General features: G+C 43.8%; 2 protein-coding genes across 8 annotated transcripts; one reads left to right on the top strand and one right to left on the bottom strand.

Moving 5' to 3' along the window:
• The first annotated feature begins 1036 nt into the window (after positions 1-1036).
• Positions 1037-14433, top strand: LOC131879211 (protein polybromo-1-like). Of its 7 annotated transcripts, none has more exons than XM_059225460.1 (13): positions 1037-1378; positions 7602-7759; positions 7828-8310; positions 8377-8670; positions 8742-8954; positions 9139-11282; positions 11867-12212; positions 12276-12452; positions 12574-12699; positions 13107-13219; positions 13574-13791; positions 13928-14027; positions 14097-14433. In XM_059225460.1, exons 2-13 carry the CDS (start codon positions 7640-7642, stop codon positions 14305-14307), a joined length of 4545 nt encoding a protein of 1514 aa, XP_059081443.1. In that variant the 5' UTR covers positions 1037-1378; positions 7602-7639; the 3' UTR covers positions 14308-14433. The 7 variants fall into 7 exon arrangements, with proteins under 7 accessions (XP_059081443.1, XP_059081442.1, XP_059081441.1 ...); XM_059225459.1 differs by lacking the exons at positions 1037-1378; positions 12574-12699; positions 13574-13791 and adding exons at positions 4877-7428; positions 12754-12870; positions 13288-13340; XM_059225458.1 differs by lacking the exons at positions 1037-1378; positions 13574-13791 and adding exons at positions 4878-7428; positions 13288-13340.
• LOC131879215 (uncharacterized) lies at positions 14359-15506 on the bottom strand. The gene is made up of 2 exons (XM_059225468.1): positions 14950-15506; positions 14359-14861 (listed from the first exon to the last, which is right to left on the bottom strand). Exons 1-2 carry the CDS (start codon positions 15446-15448, stop codon positions 14452-14454), a joined length of 909 nt encoding a protein of 302 aa, XP_059081451.1. The 5' UTR covers positions 15449-15506; the 3' UTR covers positions 14359-14451.
• Positions 15507-22556: the final 7050 nt, after the last annotated feature.

The following is a 22556-nucleotide window of genomic DNA, read 5'->3' as shown; positions in this document are numbered from 1 at the left end:
TCTGAGATTAAGATCACTGAAACACTGAAAATTATGGACGTATCTCGATGACCAAGACTAGTCATCAGGGCTGCGCCATTAGTCTTGTCATGTAGCAGGTTTACCCTGTCTATAGCTTTTTTGAAGCTTAAGAAAACGCAAATTTCAACGTATGCCTGGCAGCCCTGACATCTTGACTACCAAATCGGACCAAAGTTTCAAAGATTTCAAAGATAGCCTAACCGTACTTGCGGCTGAATTGGCTTTTTGTTATGACTAGTGTTGGTCAAGGTACGTCCATTTTTTTAGTGCTTTATGGATGAATGTGGCTGGAGCATGGCCAGTAACTGCAATTGTAGATGCGTTGCTTTTAGTAACTGGATGGTGAGTCTATTGTGCACACCTTGAGAGATAGGATGCAAGGCGGGGCAGGCTGGTAAATGTTTGTAAACAAGGACTTATTATCCAATTTGGAACTTGATGTACCAAACTGTAACAAACTGAACCAAGATCCAGCCCTAGCTACCCAACATCGAAACATCATGAGCTGTATGGTGTGGTTCAGGAAATTCTTGTGCCTTGCCCTCAGATCTCCTCGAGGTAGAAACCGTCCCACAAGATACTAGCTAGTCTTGAGTTCGGCCCTGTCAATCGAATCCCGAATTCTACAATCCCTAACCGAGAAGGTTCTCGCACCCTCCGACCGGCATAATTAATCCCGCGTCTTTTCAGTTCCAGATCATGGTCACCCTGTGCCAATATTGCCGTTTGTTGTGAAGAGCCAGTTGGCTTGAGCCAGACCAGGCTGGGCTCAGCTGGCCTCTCTTCTCTCCAATCCATTACCTTCAGCGTTGCCATCCATCATGTCTCCAAATCAGAACCTCAACCAATAACCTAAGCCTCGACCCCATTTGAGGCATTCATCACCCGAAATTCCTCTCTCATATTGGTTTTTCCGATAAAGAAAAATCAACCTGGGCCCCCAACACGATCAGAGACCGGTCAATTTACAAAGTGAACTGAAACGTTTGGACGATAAATGGCCAGCCTGAGTTTGATTGTGGCTTGATTCTTGTGGTGTTCGTTCGTTCGTTCACTGTTCAGCTTTGGTTCTTCTCGAAAAGGGAGAACTCGAAGAACAAGAAGAAGAACAAGACCGATCGAAGGGAGAGAAAAAAGAAGAGAAAGAGAGAGAGAGAGAGAGAAAAGAGAGAGACGAACAAGTTCAAGGAAGAGAGAAGGAGAGTGAAAAGAACACACTCACCCACTCACTTACTGCCAGTCTCATTCCCTGTCTGACTCACACGGGATACAGAAAGAGCCCGACACACCGATCCCTGGATCCATCCCATCGGCCATTCTCAACCCTCCATCCGGCCCAGGAATCCTCCTCATGCGGGTAAGACTGTTTCCTACTTCCTCGTCTCTACCGACCTCCGTCTCCCGTCCGTCTTGGCTATGGACCACCCCTGAGTCAGTCAGTCGAGTTGTCAATCATGGCATTGAATGTGGGCGGGAGCCCTCTTGATTGGGTCCACTAACATTCTGGAGGGACTGAATCGGGGAGAAGGGGACCAGCCCCTGGTCCATCAAGGACAAGATCCGATCAGCTCGTATCAAGTATGAATCTAGGCAGTCCCCACCATCTAAAGAATTCGAAACGTCTTGTGCCAAATTTGTAGGTCAATCAGGGCCAGATTGGTTCATAGATTGTCTAAGCGGTCATTCCATGGATCGGGGATCACAATCCAATGGATCTTGATCGAACTAGATGGGAAAGAGGGGCAATGGATTGATTGGGGGCTTAAGGCCATAAGCCATGAATTAAATCAAGTTATTATGACGACACGTATCGGAGACCAAGTTCGTCTTTCCTTAAGTGTAAAAGGGATTCAATAACCTCCCGAGAGCCAGATTAAAAACCCTGATCCCATGCACTTGGAAATTCAGAAGACGCATTTATTTCAGTAACACTTATTCAACGTTGAAGTTCCACCCTAGAACGGTGCAATATCAGAAGTGATTTTGAATGACATTAATAAAGTTGACAGACTGTGGGAAGTTCAATTTAAATCTGAGAGAACGAACTAAAACCGGAAATATCTTAAAAAGGCTTGTTTTTCTATATCATTAGTTGATTTAAGGCCCGTAAAAGGCCCAACATTCATAGCATGCTTTTTATCACATTTCACAAGCTCACTCTGAGATGTTGAAACCAGATAATGTGTTGAAATTTGTACGGAGTGAAAAAATATATCCACTCCGTCGTTATTTCAAGTACTGGAACGCATTCTAATTATGATTTTTTTTTTTCACTTGAAAATCCATCCCATGCAAGCTCAAAAATTCCGTTTTGATTTTGGCTTCGATTGAGCTAGAGAGGGGGGGTTGGAATCATTGATTTATTCCTCAATAAGCTTTTCCTTCCTGGCCTTTCAACCACGTACTCGTACTTTGGTCCCCTTTTTGGCCTGTTTCAAGTAATTTTAGCTTTCCCCTAATCTTGCGGTGGTCGAGAAAGGTAGTTCGTCCTGACGTCGTTGATGTTTTGGCCTTCGTTGTCCTTTTTCCCTCTCCTTAAATTTTGCGGTGCTTGCTCATGTCGAAACGTGCCCAATGGGAAAAGGGATCCTTTTATAAGACGCGAGAATCCCTGTGGTACGAATAGCACTGATGGGAAGTGCAGAGGCTTTCAAATCATTCCACACGCCATATCAGTTATTGATTTTTGCATCCCTTCAAAGAAGGCATCGATCCGGCGTGCTCGTCGACCTCGGAAAGGCCAACTGTGCCCTCTTGCTTTGTGGGTTGCATCCTTGTCGAGCTCTCGTGGCCTTTATGGCCTCCACGTCGTTTTCATCAGACATCTACGGATGTACAGACCTGGTTTTTTTTTCTGCAGTTGTATCGTACTCAAGCCTTGATCCTCTGATTGCTCGGTTAAGGGAGGTCTTGATCTAGGATGAAAATAAATAAACTAAAATTTCCCATGGTCATATGACCTCATTTGAATGCCAAATCTTGTGGCCCGCCTTTGTACTTAAGTTGTTCCCTTTGTTACGGACAACGGGGAGTGCAATACTAATCCCTGGTTGCTCGGGTGACCATAGATCCTTGGAGAATCCCTCATTAGACCATGCTCAAACCATGTCACATCCATCCTCACATAAGTCTTTCGTTACATACCTTTCTCCCACAATGACGACAACAACAACCACCACCACACAAAAGCAACCACTCTCTCTTAGTTGGTTAGGATGTACTACCACCACCAATGGAAGTCGGTTGGCTAGGCCGAGGGTTTGGCTTTCTCCCGCTCCCTTGAAAAGATATCGAAATGGCAAGCCAAGCATGGCCGGGGAAAAAAGGACCTTTCCCTATTTGTTTCGTCTGTACTGCTAAGTGCCTTCTGGCTGACGGCTTTCAAACTTTCGATCTTCTTCTGCCATGTTCCCTTGAGCTCCATGCCCATGCAAGGCAAGACCTACTTGGGAGTTATACTACGTCGACCACGAACGTACTACCCTAGACGGTAGGCTCTCAACGAAGGGACGGACGGTCGAGTGAGTGGTTGGTTGAGCCTTCTTGGGGAAGGGGAAGAAGCGAGGCAGCCTTCTTCCTTCACTGCTCGTTGCTCGTTGGTGCGTTGTTCCATTGGCCTTCTGATGCGACTGTCGGTGGGTCCTTGGAGCGGATGCAGCTGCCGTTTCACCTCTTGGTGTTCCCACTGCCGCTTTTACTGCTGCTGCTACTGCTGCTGCCACCACCAACACCACCACCACCCTTGCCAAAGGGAGATTCCAATTCTCTAGAACTTGGTAGTGAGTGAGCCTGGTACTCCTGCTAGATCCCAGTGAAATCTGTCAGGGGGTAGGAGAACAAGTTCTGATATGGCTCCAAGGCCCCTCCTGAAGGAGGTGAATCGTCCATCCTGGCCGTGATTTTCAACAAGTGGTGACTGTGGGATAGATATATGTATATCCGTGCGCGATTTCCATTCTTCTTGCCCTTCCACCAGGCTACACTTTCGATATCTCTGATGACCCAACAGAATGGGTTTACAAATAGCTCGGTCAACCCCGATCTTTTTGCCCACTGGCTTTGTGGTATTGTACCTACATAGTTTATTCCTCGACTCTACTTTGACGAGACCTCTTACCTTTCGAGCTCGATCCTATCCGAGGGTCTAATCGGTAATCGGTCATCACAACTGGACCCCTTGGTTTCAATCGCCTCCCCCCTCTTTCTTTCTCTCTCTGAAATCTCGTTTGTAGTCGTTTCGGAACTTGAAATTTCAAACTCTTGTGGAATATTTTAACATGATGTAGTGTGCACGAGCGCTACCAGGAGTAGCTCGGGAATCATCGGGCCTCAAACATTCACACTTGCGCGAGGTTCCCGTTCGGTGTGGGAGAAGTAGTTGTTGTTGCTGCAGTAGTCAGAAGTGGTATTAGTAGTAGTTGTTGTGCAAGTCGTGCCCGAGAGCTCTTCAGTGCTCAGTTTCATAGTGGCTGAATGGCAATGGAGTGAGTGTATCAAAAGAAGTTGTAGTAATAATATCATGTTCTTTTAGCCAGTTGTTCTGCACAAATGCTGCTTCAACAACATAACTTCACCAAAAAGTTGTAGTAGAACAGGCGGTCGTAGTCCTTGCTGTAGTAGTCGTTCATGTACTCGATGTGCTGTGCACAAACGTATGTGTGATCCTATTAAAACAGCTGTACTTGTAGAGCCAAGCGAACGAAATCATTTGAAATGAACTCAAAAGCTTTATAGTATGCTGTTTTTGCCTGATTAGGGCCCAATACCAAGCGGGCTTTAGAGCCACTATCATTTTGGGGCGTGAAGTATGGAAATCTCAATAACCGATTGCATTGACGAGTCAGATCGTCATGACAGCAAGTTAGCAGAATTCGACACCCAACAAAACAGTGAATAAAAAGTGCTGGCCAGAGACAATCTGAATGCTCGTCTTATCATTGGTGACCGCAGCAGTGCTCCCCGTTGAAACGCTGATCCTCTTGAATATAAATATTACAAAAAACGCCAAGAAGCCACCGAGTCGTCCTTCGACGATTGTGCTACGACTCCAATCCCTCAAACCCGCGATCGAAATGAAGTAGCTGAAGTGAGGATGAAATCCGATCTTATCCAGCTCAGGGGCGCACGGAGCAAACGAAGAAGCACTCGACTACTTCGGCGCTCTTCCACATTCGATTCCAAAACACTTCCCTGCCCATCATTGCCGCTGACGTCCTCCGGTTTCGTGATATCCAAGAGTTCGCTATAATCTCACTAGATCATCAACAAGTGAGCCATCAGATGATCCATGAAATTGTATTGCTACCAATGCTACTGCTATGTGACCGCCGAGACAGTATTCGTTTTAAACGTGGGCCCTTATTAAACTTCAAGATGAGTTATTCCGAGACTGAAACTAGTTGGAAAATTAAGGGATAAAGGAGCCACCCTTCACGAGTTCTGAGGTTGGACTCAGCTCTTGATTACTGGAGAGGAGATACAGATCTCGTAGTGGAAATTCTGCTAGTGCCAAAGTCGTCGTTGTCAGTGTCAGATTGCTTGAATTGATTTTTCCGGTATCCTCCGATCCGCCAAGCTCAGGCTTTTCGTAACTTTATTTGTGACCGAACTAACTGTTGCTTCTGTCTTCAAACAACAAACACGAACCCAGTCTTCGGGTGTGTCAGTGTGTTCCATCCAGCTCGTTGTGGGTCTTGGATATTCACTTTCATCTATTGCTGTTCAATGTTACTGGACAACCAAATCTGAGCTTCACAATGGCCGCTCATCTGTTCAGCGAGTCCGGTCAAATGCAGGAGGTCAATATCCCCGATATATTCGATGTTCTCGAAGAGGGTGAGAACGAAGGTGCTGTGAAATATTTGCTGGGATTTGGATCCTCCGGAGAAGATGAAGGTCTGGTTCCTGTGGTGGACATTCCCATCCAATCTATGGATCCAGCCAAGGTGGTGAATGTCCCTCCATCGATGACTTCCATGGGAATGGTCCAAGGCACATCGTCCCTTCTTCAAGCCACCGTGTCCACCACGAGCCAAGATGGCAGTGTGAGTAGTGGGGAGATACCCGCCATTCGAAAGCGGGATACGAGTGGAGCTAAGGCCATATTTGCTTGTGATTGTTGTGGCAAGGCCTTCACCACCAAGTTCAACCTGAAGCGACATATCAATATGCATTGCCACAAGTCCAAAGAGGCCGGAGTACCCATTCAGGGCCCACCCTCCGCCAATCAGCCCTCCAAAAAGTATGTCCAAGGCAGACTGTGTCGGATCCGAGAAAACGAGCCCGGAAGTCACAAGCTGGATAGTGGTGTCCCGGGCTCGGATGGTGCTCAAGTTCTCACGACTATGGGCACTTTGGGCTCATATCAAAATACAAATAGCAGCTCTTCGAGCAGTTCAAGCAACAGTAGTGATAATCCTACTAGTCACATTTCCCCTCAATTCCGCACGCTCATCCAAACCAGTGTTCCCTCTCAGGCCTCGCCCACTCCTTCACTCAATCTTTCTCCGGCCTCGTTGCCCGTACAGCCGTTACCCGAAGCATCGCTTCAAATCATCCAGGATCTAAACAATCACAGTCCAACTGCGGTCTCATCGGCGGCGAATGTCCCTGCACAGGTCACCACTTACACAGTGCCCGTGACCAACGGCCCTCTTCCCTCGGGAAATCTCGTTACCTCGTATACCCTGTCCCCCAACCAGCCAATTCGGCCCATTTCTGTGATCACATCCAATCCTCTTTCGTTGTCCAATGTTGTCGTTCCCACTACCTCGAATTTTTCCCTGGTTCGAAACTCGGCTGCGTCTCAAGTTCTCAACAAGCCGCCCACCACCATTCCTCTCCTACAAACTGTACAGCAGGCGGCCAAAGTCATCCAAATTGGAAACACCGCTGTCCCGGCTACCTTCTCTGTCTGTGTGAATGTCAATCCGTCGTCCTTGCAAAGTTCAGGGGCCTCTCACGACTCTCAAGTGACCACTGTGCCAAGTAATGCCAGTGTCATCATCACGAGCTCCGTGGTTCCCCAAGACTTGTTCGACAATAGTGAACCCTTCTCGCCCGATGGGATTCTCCTTTCGTCTGTGGGTGCGGAGGCGTCCCCCAGTGATGAAGGAAGCAAGATGTCAAAATCTTTTTTAGGGTTAAGCGGCCTTAATCCGGACCACAAGGCCGCTGTAACCAAACGGATAGAGCAAGTCCCCAAAGGTTGGGTCAGAAAAGTGGTTTTAGACGAGGACGGATGTCATCACGTGCTCTATTTTAATGCCAACGGAAAGAATTTCTCTTCGGAAGAGGAAGTGACGGAATATTTCTTGCGTTTGGGATATTCCTTGAGTCCGGGTGCATTCAACTTCGAAATCAGCGACGCTCGTAAAGCAGGACAAATCCATGCAATTCAAAAATCAAGTACGGGTTTGCAATAACGCGATTAGAATACCTTGAAAGACAGCATTCAAAGTTAGGGAATTGAACTCCAAATCTTTCAATGCGATCTCATTCTCATCTCAAATTTATTAGCAAGCAAATTATTGTTAAACCAACCAACTTGCTTAGCATTTCCTCGTTTCTCTCTTTTGCAGACCAAAGTCGTGTGATAATCACTAACAACAACAAAGCGATGCCTCCAAAGAGACGTCTCTCCTCAGTTGGCGGAGTCAACGAAGATTCCCGAGATGGGAGTGAGGAACGAAGCTCCATCACCCCTGAGCCGGGAAGAAAGCGCAAGAGAATGGACCCAGTAAGAACTTTGTCTCAATAATGCGATTAATAACGCGTAAATTTTACCATGCCCGTATTTTTTCCCAGCAACAACAGATGCAAATGTTGTTCGATTTCCTTCGCCGTTACAAGAGGGAGGACGGAAGTGAGCTTTGTGAGCCATTCATTCGGGCCCCAAAGCGTCGGACTGATCCTGAATATTACGATGTCGTTGCCGATCCTATCGACATGTTGAGAATTCAGCAAAAGCTCAAAACCGACGAGTACACCGACTTGACCGAATTGAAGGCTGATTTTGATAAGCTCATTACCAACGCGCACAAATTCTACGCCGATGACAGCGACGAATACGAGGCAGCCTCTGAAGTGAAGGACCTCCTGGACAAAGCCGTGATCAAACTTGAAATGGGTGAAGATCCTGTACACAGCCTTGGTAATCGAGAGGAGAGCGACGATAGCGAAGGCAACGAGATGCTCGAAGAGCTTTTTGCCATGGTGATCCAAGCCACTGATCCTGCCGATGGAAATCGTCCACTTCATTTGGCCTTCCGCTTATTGCCATCTCAAACAGTAAGATTAGCTATGATTGCTATAAATATATGATTGAGTCATTATTAATGGCAATTTTATTCTCAGCGCTATCCCGAGTACTACAAGGTAATCACGGATCCCTTGGACTTGAAGTTGATCGGTGCCAAAATCCGAGATAATGTCTATGAGACCTTGGATGAATTGGAAGAGGACTTGTCCTTAGTATTCAAAAATGCCATGCACTTCAACGAGCCGGGATCCCTGATCTACCGCGACGCCAAGACCTTGGCCAAATTGGTCAAAACCAAGAAATATGAGCTGGAAGTGAACAAAGTGGCCAGGGAGAATCGAGGCTCTCGAACGAGACGCTCCATTGTTAAGAAGTTCTACTCCACTGAGGTAAGATCAACAGTTTCAAGCGATCGATTTCGTCTTGCTCATGTTCTGTTCAATTGATTGGATTCTTTCAGTTGGCTGAACTGCAGTATGAGGACAGCGAATCCGAGGAGAGTGAGGGCGAGGATATCGATTACGATGACCCCTTATGGGCACTTTATGGCCACGTTCGGTACTTTGAAACTCCCTCTGGAGTCAAACTAGGCGAACCGTTCCTCAATCTTCCGTCTAAACGAGAGCTTCCAGATTACTACGAGGTCATTAGCCAGCCCATGTCGCTCAATCAGGTAAAATCTTAGCTTGGATTAACATTGTAAACATTGAACTGGTCACACAAAGAGTGAAGACCTACATTTGGATCTCCTTGGCAACCATTCAGCGCTTGGATTGTCGGCGGTTATGAAACGACGAATCTTGTGATCGTTCTCAATGGCGTATTTCATGAACTGACTGTAATGGATTAATTTTCAGATCCGTAAGAAATTGAAAGGCAACGAATATAGTCAGCTCTCGAATTTAGCCGAGGATCTCCAGGTCATGTTTGAAAACTGTAAGGCTTACAATCGCCCGGATTCTCGATTGTACAAGGAGGGCGTGAAGCTTCAGAAGATCACGAATGCCAAATTGGAAGAGCTCCAATTGGAAGAAGAAGAAGATGTTCAAGCTCATGACGAATCTGGCGCTCCTATCAAGACCCCTCGCTCACCTCGCGATCCGATGCGAAAACGAATGCGCGTCCTCTACAATACCGTCCTCAACCATAAGCGCAATGGCGTTCAAATCATTAGCATGTTCATGGAGAAACCCAGTAAGAAGGATTATCCGGATTACTACGAGATCATTTCCAGTCCCATGGATATGAACACCATCAATGAGAAAATCAAGAACGCCCAATACAAGTCCGAAGACGACATGATCTCTGACATGAAACAGATGTTCACGAACTGTCGACGCTACAACGAAGACGGATCAGACATCTACGAGGATGCGAATGTGCTTGAGAAGGTGTTGATGGCCAAAGCAAGAGACATGGGCTTAACTGGCCGAGGTAGAAAGAAAAAATCTTACCGAGCCAGTGAAAAGATCAAAAGCCTTACAGAAACGCTCCGGGATCACAAGGATTCCAAGGGAAGACAACTTTCATTGATATTCTTGAAGCTGCCGAACCCAAAGGAGTTCCCGGATTATTTCGAGGTTATCAAAAATCCGGTGGATTTTGAAAAGATCACCTCGAAGATGAAGCAAGGTGTGTATAACTCTCTGGAGGAATGCTTGGCTGATTTTGTGCTGATGTTTGACAATGCTTGTAAGTACAACGAGCCCGATTCCCAAATCTACAAGGATGCTCTCACCCTACAAAGCCTGGCTACCCGAACCTGTCGCACCCTTCAGGATGACGATAATAGTGTTCCGGATGTTCAAGCCGCCGTCCACGACATCTTGACCTATATCTTCATTGCCATGTACAATCATCAAGACTCGGAAGATCGGTGCTTCTCGGATTCGTTCTCGGAATTGCCCGAATACGACGAGATTGGCGGCAAACAAGTGCGTGCTCTTAGCATGGATTTGATTAAGCGACGCTTGGATCAAGGCCTTTACAAGCGATTGGACACGTTCCAACGTGACATCTTTGCCGTCATGGAGAGAGCCCGAAATCTGTCCCGGACCGATAGCCAGGTCTTCGAGGATTCGGTTGAACTGCAGACGTTTTTTATCAAGATCCGAGATGAGGCCTGCTCGAATGGAGACGTTCTTCAATCCCGAGCTTTGTTGTACACGCTGAAGGATCTGAATGCTGCAGTGAGTGCTTTGAAGAGCCAGAAGAGAGGAACCGAGTTGCCCGAGGACGAAAACTCGAGGGACGTCAAGGAGGAACACGATCAAGACGCTTCCACTAGCACCGTGACTTTTAATGAGCAAGATTATCACGTGGGCGAGTTCGTTTACGTCGAGGGTCCGGACAAGAGCTCAGAGCCTTACATTTACGTCATTGAGAACATCTTCACCAATAAGGAGGGCCAACAGATGATGTATGGCAATCAATTCTTCCGCCCAGTGGAAACCTTCCACGTGTCCTCGAGAAAGTTCTTGGAGAACGAGGTCTTCCGCTCGGATGTGCACAAATCCGTTCCATTGTCAACAATTTGTGGTCGTTGTATGGTTGTACCTGTTCGTGAATATTTCCGGAGCAAGCCCGAAGGTTTTGAAGACAAGGACTTGTACGTGTGTGAGTCTCGATATCAGAGCAGAGCTCGAAGCTTTAAGAAGATGAAAATGTTTTGGAATATCCCCGACCACATTAACATGATCCCCCGTGACGAGCCCTTAGAACCGAAACGGGTCATGTCTGTGTTCAAAGAGCGCATTGAAAAGCACAAGGAAGAGATCGAGGAGATCGATTCTATGGTGAGATCCTTGGAAGAGGAACTCCCATCCAATGTTATTTGGGCAAATCCGGATGCATCGGCTCAAGTACAGGAGAATCGAACCTATTACGAACAGTACACGATCCCGGGGCCCATCACTCTCCGACGAGGTGATGCGGTGTATGTGCGATCGGAAAATGGCAAGAATCTCATCGCTCAGATTGATCTCATGTGGACTGGCGAGGAGTAAGTTGATGATTTCGCATGCTACATAGTTTGCCATTAAGGATATTTCGACTATTCTCTCAAGCCTTTAGAGGTCACTTTTTGAGGACAGGAAAGCGGGAGAGGCTCTTGCATTTGATCAAAAGTAATTAACAGTCGGCCAAAAGCGTGTTGTAGGTCATTTGAAAGTGAACTTTTTAAATTACTCTTATATATTTCAAGTTTGTTCAGACATTACCTAATGGTCAATTTTGATGGAAACGGAGCCACTCAAATGCCGAACATGGTTTCAAAACATGTTCTTGGAATTTGATTTCCGTGCAAAACTAACCTGAGCGATGGTTCAAATCAGAAGTTTTTTTGACTGACACATGTCTCAATTGAGATTACTGTATATGGCTAATTAAGCTTTTTTTTTTCTTACCAATAGGTAACTTTTTTTAAAAACTAGAAATATATTTCTTTCATTTTCCCCGTCAAAAAAAGTGTCATGAAAAGTATTGAGAGCAAAGTTGAAGAGTTCCAAAATAGCAATTAAAGTACCGTGTTCAGGTGTCATTATTGTTGGTCCCCACCCATCACTTCATATTTCTTGTGTCCTTTAGCGGTATGGCCTACTTTCATGGTCCTTGGTTCGTGACTCCTCGCGAGATCCCTCATTATTCTACCCATACGTTCTACAAGCAAGAGAGCTTTTTGTCCACCATATCGGATTCGAATCCACTTTTGTCGGTGGTTGGTCGTTGCTGCGTCCTCGAATCCAAGGATTACATCATTTCCCGTCCCACCCAATACAAAGAGACCGATGTTTACATCTGTGAGTCCATCTATGACGAGAGCAAGCGGATGATTCGAGGCTCCTTGGATGAAGGATTGAAGCAGTATGAACACTCCGAGGCTGTTCAGGCGGATGAGGTCTATTTCTTCAAGCATCCCATCGTTGTTCAAAAGGTAGATGGTACTATTGAATTTAAGATGTGCCGATGTTTACTCGAATTATGTAATTACTTTCAGGAGCCCTCTCCCAATGCGCCACCGGTGGTCGTGCCCAATGTGGTGGGCAATACTACCCCGATGAAACAGGGTGTATCTGTTATGGAAGTGGACAATGAGGACTCTCTGGACGCTCCTCCTTCCGTGGCTTCTTCGGACACTGCCACCCCCACGCCCACTCCTGCTTCGACCAAGAAGGTGCGTTGAAACACTTGAAATCAGAATCACGAACTTTTCAATTTTAGTAACACGGTTTTTTTTAACTCATTCCATTTTCTATTGATATGATTATTTGTTATTAACCCATTGTGTAATCCAGGCGAAAGGTCCGGCGAAGAAGCACGTAACTCCATATATTGTGTACTCCAGTGACATTCGCAAGAAGATCACGGAGGAACACAAGAACTGCTCTTTTGGCGACATCTCCCGGCTCGTGGGAGAAAAGGTATGCTATTTGGATACTCGACTAATTGGTGCTTCTCTCTATCTTGCCTTCTAGCAGAAGGCTAAACTGCAAAAGCGCAATGGCTACCAGATATTTTCCTCCCAACTTTGGGTTCGGGTCAAGGCCGAAATGGGAAGTTTTGCCGATACCAGTCGAGAGATTGGCGTTCAGGTCAGGGCACGGTTCCAAATTTCCACCAAACAGTACTTGCTTATTTTGTTTCTCATTCAGTAGTTGAAACTAAATAGTAACCACCGAACAACATCTTCTTGCTTTCACTCACTTTTGATTTGTTTTCTTTCATAGCCCATTTTTTCGAGGACGTTTTGGTTTTTGTAGTTTGGCTTTTCTGCTTTCAAAATCAATGGAAAGACCCACATTATTTAACTTGAGTCTCTTTATTTTAGTGGAAACAGTTGAACGACACGGAAAGGCAAGTTTATGAGGAAAAAGCGAAGCGACAAAATGAGGAGAACGCCTTGAAGTTCCAAATGGAACAAGAAAAAGTGGAGCAAGAACGGTAAGGTTTGACCTAATAAGATTACCAGAACTTCCTTCATATAAATATCATGGCGAACATTCTCACAGGCCAGCACCATCTGTTCCGCAATTAAGTCATGCCCGCAATGAAAATTTTGTCCGTAAGTCAACGATGTTGTCCAAAATTGTCAATCCGAGCATGACATTCAATCTTCCTCGTACTTATTCAAACCCATAAGTAATACGTACTAGCCCTAAAAAAGCTTGTCAATCCTACCCCAGACCTTAAATGTTGTGCCCATTCGAATTATCATTTGTAGTCATCCGAGCATGTCATTAGAATCTCCTTGAATCCTCATTTTATCGTTATTTTACTCCTTACGTGCTCGTGTAGGCGTAGACAAGAAGCGGCCACTGTGGCTGCTGCGGCTATGCAGCAGCAGCAGCAACAACAACAACAGCGGAGTGCGGCCATTCTGAATGGCCAGGTCCCACCCAATCAAACCCCAGCCTCTGCCGCTGCAGGGGTAGGAAGTAATGCGGCTACATTGCCACTTCAACAAAGAAACGGGGGTATTAATGTCCAACAAGTGTTGTCTACTGCGAGACCAAGTAAGTAGCTCTTTTAATGTAGTTACTGTATTACTGTAGAAGTATCTGGGTTATCTCCTGTCTGCGTGGTTTTAGAGTATCAGCATTATTTATGTCAGGATCGATCATCTTTTTAACAAAACTCTCGTTTTTCTAGCTGCTAACCCGACAGGACCTATTGTCAAGCCCGTAGAGCCCATCTTTCACACGGTTCCTCCCCGACCTCAACGCCTTTTGCACTCCGAGGCTTATATCAGGTTTGTTAACAGATTATTTCCAAAGTAGCACCTGTCGGTCTCTTGGACATGCCCATGTTGTTTTTGTAGATACATTGAGGGTTTGAGTTCGGACAGCCAAGTAATGTCCAACTGGGAGAAACAACTGAATGCCACCAAGGAGAATACCAAAACAGATGAGGCCAAGTTACCAGCGCATTGGTTGGCCGATAATGGAGAGCATGGTACGTCTTTGGACGCCTTGTGGGCTCTCAGAGACTTCATGATGACGGATGCGTTAGGAGTGACGAAGATACTCTAACCTGAATCTGAACCAGGATTCTCGCCCTTCACATTGGAATCGAAGAACAAGGACAAATACTAAATGTTATTTTTTGTGGTAATAAGAAGCAAATAAATGTCTCCGATGTCGTAGTACAATCCTTGACCTCGTCTATGAACTAGATTATTCTTCCGTTTGGACGTTCGCATCTTGGGTAGGGATTCTTCTCAGATAACGCCCTTCAGTCAGGGCGTTACATGTTTCAATATCTGAATTCAACTTTTCAGCCAAAGGTTCGAATACTTGGTCGCTTTTTTCCATGACTTCCATGTACTTGGAAAGCCCAGAGAGTTTGGATTCAAGAAGTGAACTCCGATTCAAGCCATCCTCCACGGCCAATTTCCTGGCCTCCAATTCCATATTGTGTTTGGGTTTTATCAAGACCTTTTTCAGTTGAAGCTGAGCCATCCTCTCGGACAACATGGCGGACATGGTCTTCATATCGCCTTCCAAAAGCCCCTGAGCCTCAAAAATGGTTTGTTCCACATTCTGGTTGTTGGTTACAGATTGGCCAATGAGACTTGGCAAAAGCTCTGGAAACTCAAATCCCTTTATCCAATCCTATTTGCCCTATCTCTGATTCAGATAACCCTATTGTTCTGTTCCAACTTAGATGATTACCTAAAGAAGTTTTCACATCATGAAGTTGGGTTTGCAATTCCGAGAAGCGATTCAGATCCCGCTGAATGTTTTCTTTCATCTTCTTCAGTGATTGTTCCTCCAGTTCTAGAGCATTTGATAACTCCTGCTTCATGTCTTCCTCCGTTTCTCTCTGAATCCAAAGTTCCACGATTTTTGACCGTAGCAATTTCAACTCAGAGGCCAGATTCTTCTCTTGAGCATTGAGGTGTTCCATGGAAGTCTTCAGTTTTTTATCCTCAACCTCCGATGTGCCATTAAGAGTAACCAATCGGATTTTTTCCTCGAGTTCGTCCAATTCGCGTTGATGAACTCTTTCAAGCTCGACCAGTTCGGATTTGGCCTCATTGGAGGCATTCCATTCCTGTTCGGATGGCTCTTGCAATCCGGATGAAGCTGGAGGGTTCAAAGCTAACCACTTGACAACAACTTCCAAAGTTATTTCTTCAGACGCTTGAGAGGTCGGGGTATTTTCAGCCATTGTGATTAAGCTCTTACAACGTTGCAGGCACGGTTTTGCGCAGTCTTGCCACACCTTTTCCCGTCAAAACCAGAATATTGGGCCAAATTCAATCGAATATGCCAGGTAAACCGGTTTTCTCGGGTGATGTGATAACCCTGAGAAAACACAAGCTAAATAAACCAATTTATAAATAAAACCAAACGACAAGTTTTGGTTTGTAAGCTTTGCCTCAAATGTGACAAAGGTGGTTTTCTGATATTATTCGTGCTACCCTTCAACATAAGCTTGATATTTTTTAATGTCAACCAAAATGAAAATTGTACCCATTTTGACGGCTTCTTGCACAAGTTGGAATGGCCTCCCATCAAGTCATGACCTCAACCCCATGGACTACGGCATATGGGGAATCATGGAAGCGAAGGTCAACAAGGCTCCCCACAAGTCTGTCGAGGCCTTGAAGGCCATGTTGCTGAAGGAGTGGGCGGACTTGTCCGAGGACACCGTGGGTGGGGCGGTCGCCCAAGTACCTCGGCGGCTTCACGCCGTACGCGAAAACAGTAGGGGCCACATCGAACAGATCTTAATATGAACGTTCTTAAGATGAAATCTAGAACGTTTCAAAATTAAATTTTGATTCATTAACTAAAAGCAGAGTTATATAAAAACGTGATCCACACTTTAGAGGAGACGCCCTGCATTTTTTTTTTCGATATTTCAGGAAAAATTGTGAAAACCAGTATCAAGCACTCTTCCCTAAAACCGAGATTGACCTATCTAAGGCTGCATCTATGGAAGATTCCTGTTTTAGAATCAGAATTGAAGCCAGGTCCAGTTCTTCTAACCTAGCTATAATCAAAGGGCAGTACTCATCATTGAACTTGAACTTAGCCAAACCGACATTTTTGGCCGGTCTCACTCTAAAGCTAACCGACTTTAGAGTAATGATTGATCCTAGAGGGAAGTAGTTGACCCTATCTCGGGAACATGACGCTGTAACAGATTACTAGGTGTCATATTGAAATTGGGAAATTGTCTTTCTCGACCCACTGTGCTAAATTGGCTTGTCGTGCCAATTTGGTGGTTGGGATGATCAAGCGCTACTTCTCAACGCGTCGACTCTGCGTTCTCCGACCTCTGTATAACACGTATGTTCGACCAATTCTCGAGTATGCTTCTTCGGTCTGGTCCCCTGGTTTGCAGTCCTCGATCAACCTGCTGGAGTCCGTTCAGAGAAGGATGTCGAGACTGGCGACGGAGACCGAGGGGATGGGGTATTCCGATCGTCTACATGTATGGGATCTTCCATCATTGAAGCGAAGAAGGATCTATGCTGATCTGGTCATCTTCTACAAAATATTCAACAGTGAAATGAAAATCAGGAATATCTATTCCACCGATGAACTCATTGTTCTCGTCAGCGACGAGTCCAACAGGAATACCAGGAGTGTTGTGAAGCAAGAAGTAAGAAAACCCTTCACCGTGTCCTCTTCACGATCTTAAACCTTTTTTATCAGGACGGTGGATCCATGGAGTGCGCTCCCCCTGGCCACTCGTCTATCCAGTTCGTCTGCTTCTTTCAAAAAATTGGTTTGGACCGGAAGCAATTAATTTGTTTTCTTATCGTATGTGTTCTACCTCTTGAGCAGTTAATTAATAGTGCTTGCTTTCCATTCTCTCGGTTTTAATATTATTCCCAATTGTGCCATTACTCTTTTATACACATTGTGTCTGTGAGTGGCTCTCAACAATAAACAATAAAAAAAACAATAAACAATAATAAACATAGATACATTGAAACAGGCCATATGGATCAGGGCAGGGCATTAGTAATGAAATGATATTAATTCGTTCCTCTTTTCGAAAACAGGAACTGTAATTGCATTACATTGTAAAATTGTGTAATAGGAACGACCTTTTTCAGCTTCCAGAATGGCCTTTAAATTTTCGTTAATCTCGTGACTGCTATGCTGAGATTTCAACAGAAATAGCCATTTATTGCTAATTCCATCTAACGTATTACGATCGAAAGAAGTCAGAGTTGAAAACTGTGCTTACTCTTCTTAACTATGCTGAGGGTGACCTTGGTATTTTAATCTGAAATTGTTCTTGCTACTTTATTGTTTACATCTTGTCAATCAAATTCCGTTGGATTGAAGAGCTGATTCAGTGCAATTGTCAAGAAGGAAAATCGCTCCCTAGCTTGGCTATGATGCATCAAATTTCTAGAGCCTCCTCATTTCCACGACTTAAGGCAAAGACTTCTCAGAAGGAAGCTTTACAGACTTCACAATGTCCAATACTTTTTTTTTGGTTTGGTTTGGTTTTTCATGGGCTATTCTAACCGCTACAGGGAATGTAATCCTCAATACTATTAAATGAAAGGTTATAATTCGTCTATTTATTAACTTTCAATCTTTATATGATATTTAGTCTACCAACGAATTTGAGTTGGTTTTCCATCATGACTTTTGCGACGACATTGTTTCAAACCTTCAACATTAATTATCCTCCTCAAAGCATTATAATGCCAAGGCCCTTTAACTAAAAATGTTGACACAAAATCTTCAAATGTTAAGCTTTAGGACTCTTTGAGTCAAAAAACACAATTTCTTTAGAGAAGAATGGCCTTCATTGGGCAAAAACCATAATAGTTGGTAATCTAAAATTTGAGTAAAAGTAATTGTAACGATTAACGCCATTCCAAGTTTTTCGAGTAGCGGTTGTGTAACGAATTACTATTTTTGACCAAAGTAACTGCAACTGTAATTCGTTCCTTTTATAGAGGAACGACTAATGCCCTGGACCAGGGTCATCGGAAATGACAAGTCCAGAACGTTGTTCGCTCTGATGGCTACACAAATATACTAGGAGAGATCATAAAAACTACAGAGCATTGCAAAAAATCATTTATTCATTCCAATCATTAATCTTTCTTTAGATTATAATATTCGATCAAGAAGCAAAGTTTATCTTGTTTACCAATCACTAAAGGTCATTCATCAGATTCCTTTTGTCTCTCCCTCTCCCCCAATTTTCTCCAACTTTAAGTTCAACGAAACCCTGGAGTATTTTCCTGAAAAATACCAATCCCACCCAATGAAGGCCATTTTCAGAAGGAGAAACAAACTGCTACTGGCAGCATCCACTTGACTCACCATTCTCAAGTTCAACATAGTCATTGACAGGGGTGCTCTCGACCAATTTCCAACCGTTATTTTTCAACAACCAAACCACCTGACCGGACACAACCATCGAATTGGCCTCAAAGTCCTTCCAAGCATAGTAAATGACGTTGGCTTTTGCGGCAACTAGAAAGAGTAGGAGGCGGGTGGTTTTGGGATAGTTTTATCATTGAGAAGTACAAACCTACTTATTTCAACCATACTATGTTGGTCACTGTGCTTTTTTCGGCTAAATACAATATCTTACGGCAAGAGGCTCACAGCTTTCAACGTGGAACAAGCAAGTCACCTCCGTATGTTTCTTGGACATGGGACAGATCAACTTGGAACGGAATTTGCGTAAGATATGTCATATTTCAAATAGACAACTCAAAGTGAAAATTCACACCCAATCAGATCTGTAACCATTATCCATCCCAAGATTTGTGCAGTGACTTTTTTAGTAATCATTATAAATCATTATAGACCTAACCTAACCTTTTGGTTGCAAGGGCCTGGGGGCACCTTGGCAGGTGCGCAAGCCTGCGGTGGCTCGATTGGCAGGACCATAAATAACTTCATATATAGATCCATCAAAGGCGCTGCCATCGCTTGTTTTCGTCTCAGTTGTCGCTAGTGGGCAAAATGTTTCATTCGTAGTCAAGCTACTTAGGACAACTATGGTACAAATTTGAATCGTTGACGGCTCGTCCAAATTCAGAGTAGAAACCACTAATCGACTCCTTGTCAAGCAATTACTCTCGTCTAGCACGCTTCATAAAACGTGTTTGAGTAAGTTGTCCGACCACATTTTTAAGAACGAAATTTTGAAGGGGTTAAAATGGGGTTCAAGTTAAAGTTTTCATCCATAAGGTGGAAACACTTAACTGAAAGGCAAGGAACAAGCCTGGGTTGGGGCTGACCTCCAGAGGTGTCGAAATTACCTTGATTACGTAAAGGTGCAATCATGTTGCCCACATTCAAGCACATTGTTGGGAGATTGAAACGAAATTCCGAATGCCTCATCATTGCGTTGCAATTTCGGATACATCTTGTTACACTTTCGACATGCGTTGCTAAACAAGGGATGTCACGTGTATTATGCCTGATAAAAGCATGTTTTTTTTATTATTCTACCGCTCTTTCTACCTGAATAGTTGTAAGATTCAAAAGAAATTAGGATTAAAGAGGAATGACAAAAGTTTCATGAGAATAATTCAACTTGCCTGAAGCGAGATTTCACGATAGATCTTTGTCGCTTTTCCACCAGCGTCAGCTGACCCGAAAACATGCTCATGCGGTACAGCCCCTGTTGAGCTTAAGCATTCTAGTTATGGTTTTCTATGGGCAGGACCCAGATTGCACAGATGTTGAGATGAATTTTAAGTACAAACCAGATCTACTGTACTGTATATAATGTAAATGCTTAAAATCGACATTGGCTCCAAATCAACAAGGCATTAGTCGTTCCTCAATAAATGGAACGAATTACAGTTACAATTACTTTGGTCAAAAATAGTAATTGGTTACACAGCCATTGCTCAAAACAGATGTAACGGCGTTACTCGTTACAATTACTTTTACTAAAATTTGAGGTGACCAATATCGTATGGTTTTTGACCCACCACAACTATATTTCACCAAAGAAATTGTGTTTTGGGCTTCAAGCAGTCCTAATGCGCAAAATTTAAAGACTTTGTGTCATCTGTTTTCAAAAATGAGCATTAACATTTCATTTTGGCATAGTTGCTCAAAATGTACTTCATTATAATGCTTTGAGGAGTCAGGATTGGGACCTTAGATGGGTTTGATGATTGTTGAGGGTTGAAACAATGTTGCAAATGACATGATGGATAAACAGTATTAGCCTTTGTCAAGTCAGTGAAGGTTCCTTGCTTGATGGCTTAAATCATGGAAATGTGGAGTCTTGGTAAATCTAATGCATCATGCTCAAGCCCAAGAAAGAATTTCCTTGCTGCACTGAATTAGGTCTTCAGCCCAAAGGAATTTGATTGAGAATATGTGAACAATAAAGTAGCAAATGCAACAAGATTTAAATCTAAGAGCACCCTCCGAGTAGTTAAGAGCCAGCACAATTTTCAACCCTTACTTCCATTGCTTATAATATGCTAGATTGATGGAGGCTCTGTTGAGCCTTAAGTTTCCTCCATTGTCATGAGATAAACGAAAAATTAAAGGCCACTTTGGAAGCTAAAAAAGGAACAAGTAACGAGTAATTCTTTTCGTTTTTTGGTCGTTACAACTACATCATTTTAAAATGTAACTGAATTACAGTTCCTTTTTCAAAAAGAAGGAAAGAGTTACTGTAATTGCGTTACTTGTAATTTCGTTACTAATGCCCTGCAAATCAATCATATAAAACCGATATCATTTACATACTGTGCGTACCTGGTCGATCCCAAAACAGATCCATCAGCCTTCACTCTCAGAAAGGACCTTCCTTTGGTCTCAGGAGCATCTTCGCTCACCAAGCCGTTCTTACTGTTGACCACAAACGTGTCTGGGATCCAAATCGGGGTATCCACGAACATATCCCCCAAAGTCAGGATGGTCTCGTCCTTGTCCTCAACTTCAGGCATGCCAATCGGGGGTCCACCCAGAATTGACGGAAATATCTATCAACAATCAATTGTTGACGATAGGAACAGATGCTTAACTCTTGGATGTACATTGAGATATTAAGTTGGACTGGTCCGTCTAAAATCAGGAACAAATATCTTTTTACTTTGATTTTTCAATGGCAAAAAGAAGACTTTTCTTACCTTCTTGGCCAGAAACCAGTGTTGGTCTGAATCGCTTGTCGTAATTGGAAGGAATAGTTTCTTGGGCCAAACATTGCTCTCAATTGTTGTATGAGCAATGGCGACTGGAAATATTTCCAATTGTGAACAATGAGGAGGAGGGTATTTCTTTGTTTCCTAGTCTAAGTCTTTATGAAACCACGGGCTTTTAGAACTTACGCTTCTGTGAAGCTGAGAGGAGCCACAATTGTCACAATGTAAGCTTTCATAATGGAACACTTTTTGAGAACACTGAATGGGTCGTAGTGGATGGAAAATGTTTTATAATGAGGATTGAATAATGTTAAGTACTGTAAAGTACTCTTCGTCTGTACATTCCGGTTTGGCCCAAACATACACACAACTTATTGAACTTGTTATTTGAGGGGGATGACTGAGGCACAAAATATCTATGACATACATCAAGTCCTTCAATGCATGCATTGAATTGGCATTGTGAAGGGTAGCAATGATCTCAAAAATACACCTTTGGGATGATTTAACAAGAAAGGCGTGCCCTCTCCTGGCGGGTCATATGTTCAAGTAATTAAACATATATTAGAGAGATCTAGAAGAGCTAGAAAGAGCTTTAGGTAATAGATGATCACCATTTTTCAAGCCCATTCCTGCATTGTGATGTGATGTGTACTTGGCGATTGTACGTTAAAAGAAATCTCTACAAGGGGGCAAACAGGCAAAAACAGGTCCATAAAATATTTCAAATGAACTCACAGGGACCAACGTGATGTGCTTCAAATAGGGTTCGATTTTTTTCAACAGGTGCATCTGACTCACAAGGGAACTAAAATTGTGTTACAATGATGCCAAATTATATTTGGAACTAACAGATCTGTTTTTTTTGCAGAAAGAGCGGTAAAATAATAAAAACATGCTTTTTGGTGCATAATACGCGTAACATGTCAAAAAAAAAGATTTGGACATTAGTAGAGCAACTCACGTACTCTATTGATTGCCAGGTACTTACTCTCCGCCGGGAAGGTTTCCAAACAAAGCCCATGTTTGTTGACTTGATCGGGTTTGACAAGTGGCTCTACTTCGAAAAAGTAAGCAATCAGATGAACTAAAAAGTTACCAAACAGATTTTGAATTGATGCGCTGTATAGAAAGAGTACTGTCATGACAAGCAACATTGAATATTTTTTT

This window comes from Tigriopus californicus, chromosome 4, assembly GCF_007210705.1.
Source record: "Tigriopus californicus strain San Diego chromosome 4, Tcal_SD_v2.1, whole genome shotgun sequence".
Lineage (NCBI taxonomy): Eukaryota > Metazoa > Arthropoda > Copepoda > Harpacticoida > Harpacticidae > Tigriopus > Tigriopus californicus.
The sequence above is the reverse complement of the archived record's forward strand: the minus strand, read 5'-3'. Positions and strand labels throughout refer to the sequence as shown.

What these genes read in the sequence shown, in the direction of transcription:
- LOC131879211 (XM_059225455.1), top strand. Translation starts at nt 5,778, where the DNA reads ATGGCCGCTCATCTGTTCAGCGAGTCCGGTCAAATGCAGGAGGTCAAT. An exon ending in GCTTATTGCCATCTCAAACA is followed by an intron (nt 8,311 to 8,376) that starts GTAAGATTAGCT and finishes TTTTATTCTCAG; the next exon opens with CGCTATCCCGAGTACTACAA. An exon ending in CTCCTGCTTCGACCAAGAAG is followed by an intron (nt 12,453 to 12,573) that starts GTGCGTTGAAAC and finishes TGTGTAATCCAG; the next exon opens with GCGAAAGGTCCGGCGAAGAA.
- LOC131879215 (XM_059225468.1), bottom strand. Translation starts at nt 15,448, where the DNA reads ATGGCTGAAAATACCCCGACCTCTCAAGCGTCTGAAGAAATAACTTTG. An exon ending in TGATGTGAAAACTTCTTTAG is followed by an intron (nt 14,862 to 14,949) that starts GTAATCATCTAA and finishes TTGAGTTTCCAG; the next exon opens with AGCTTTTGCCAAGTCTCATT.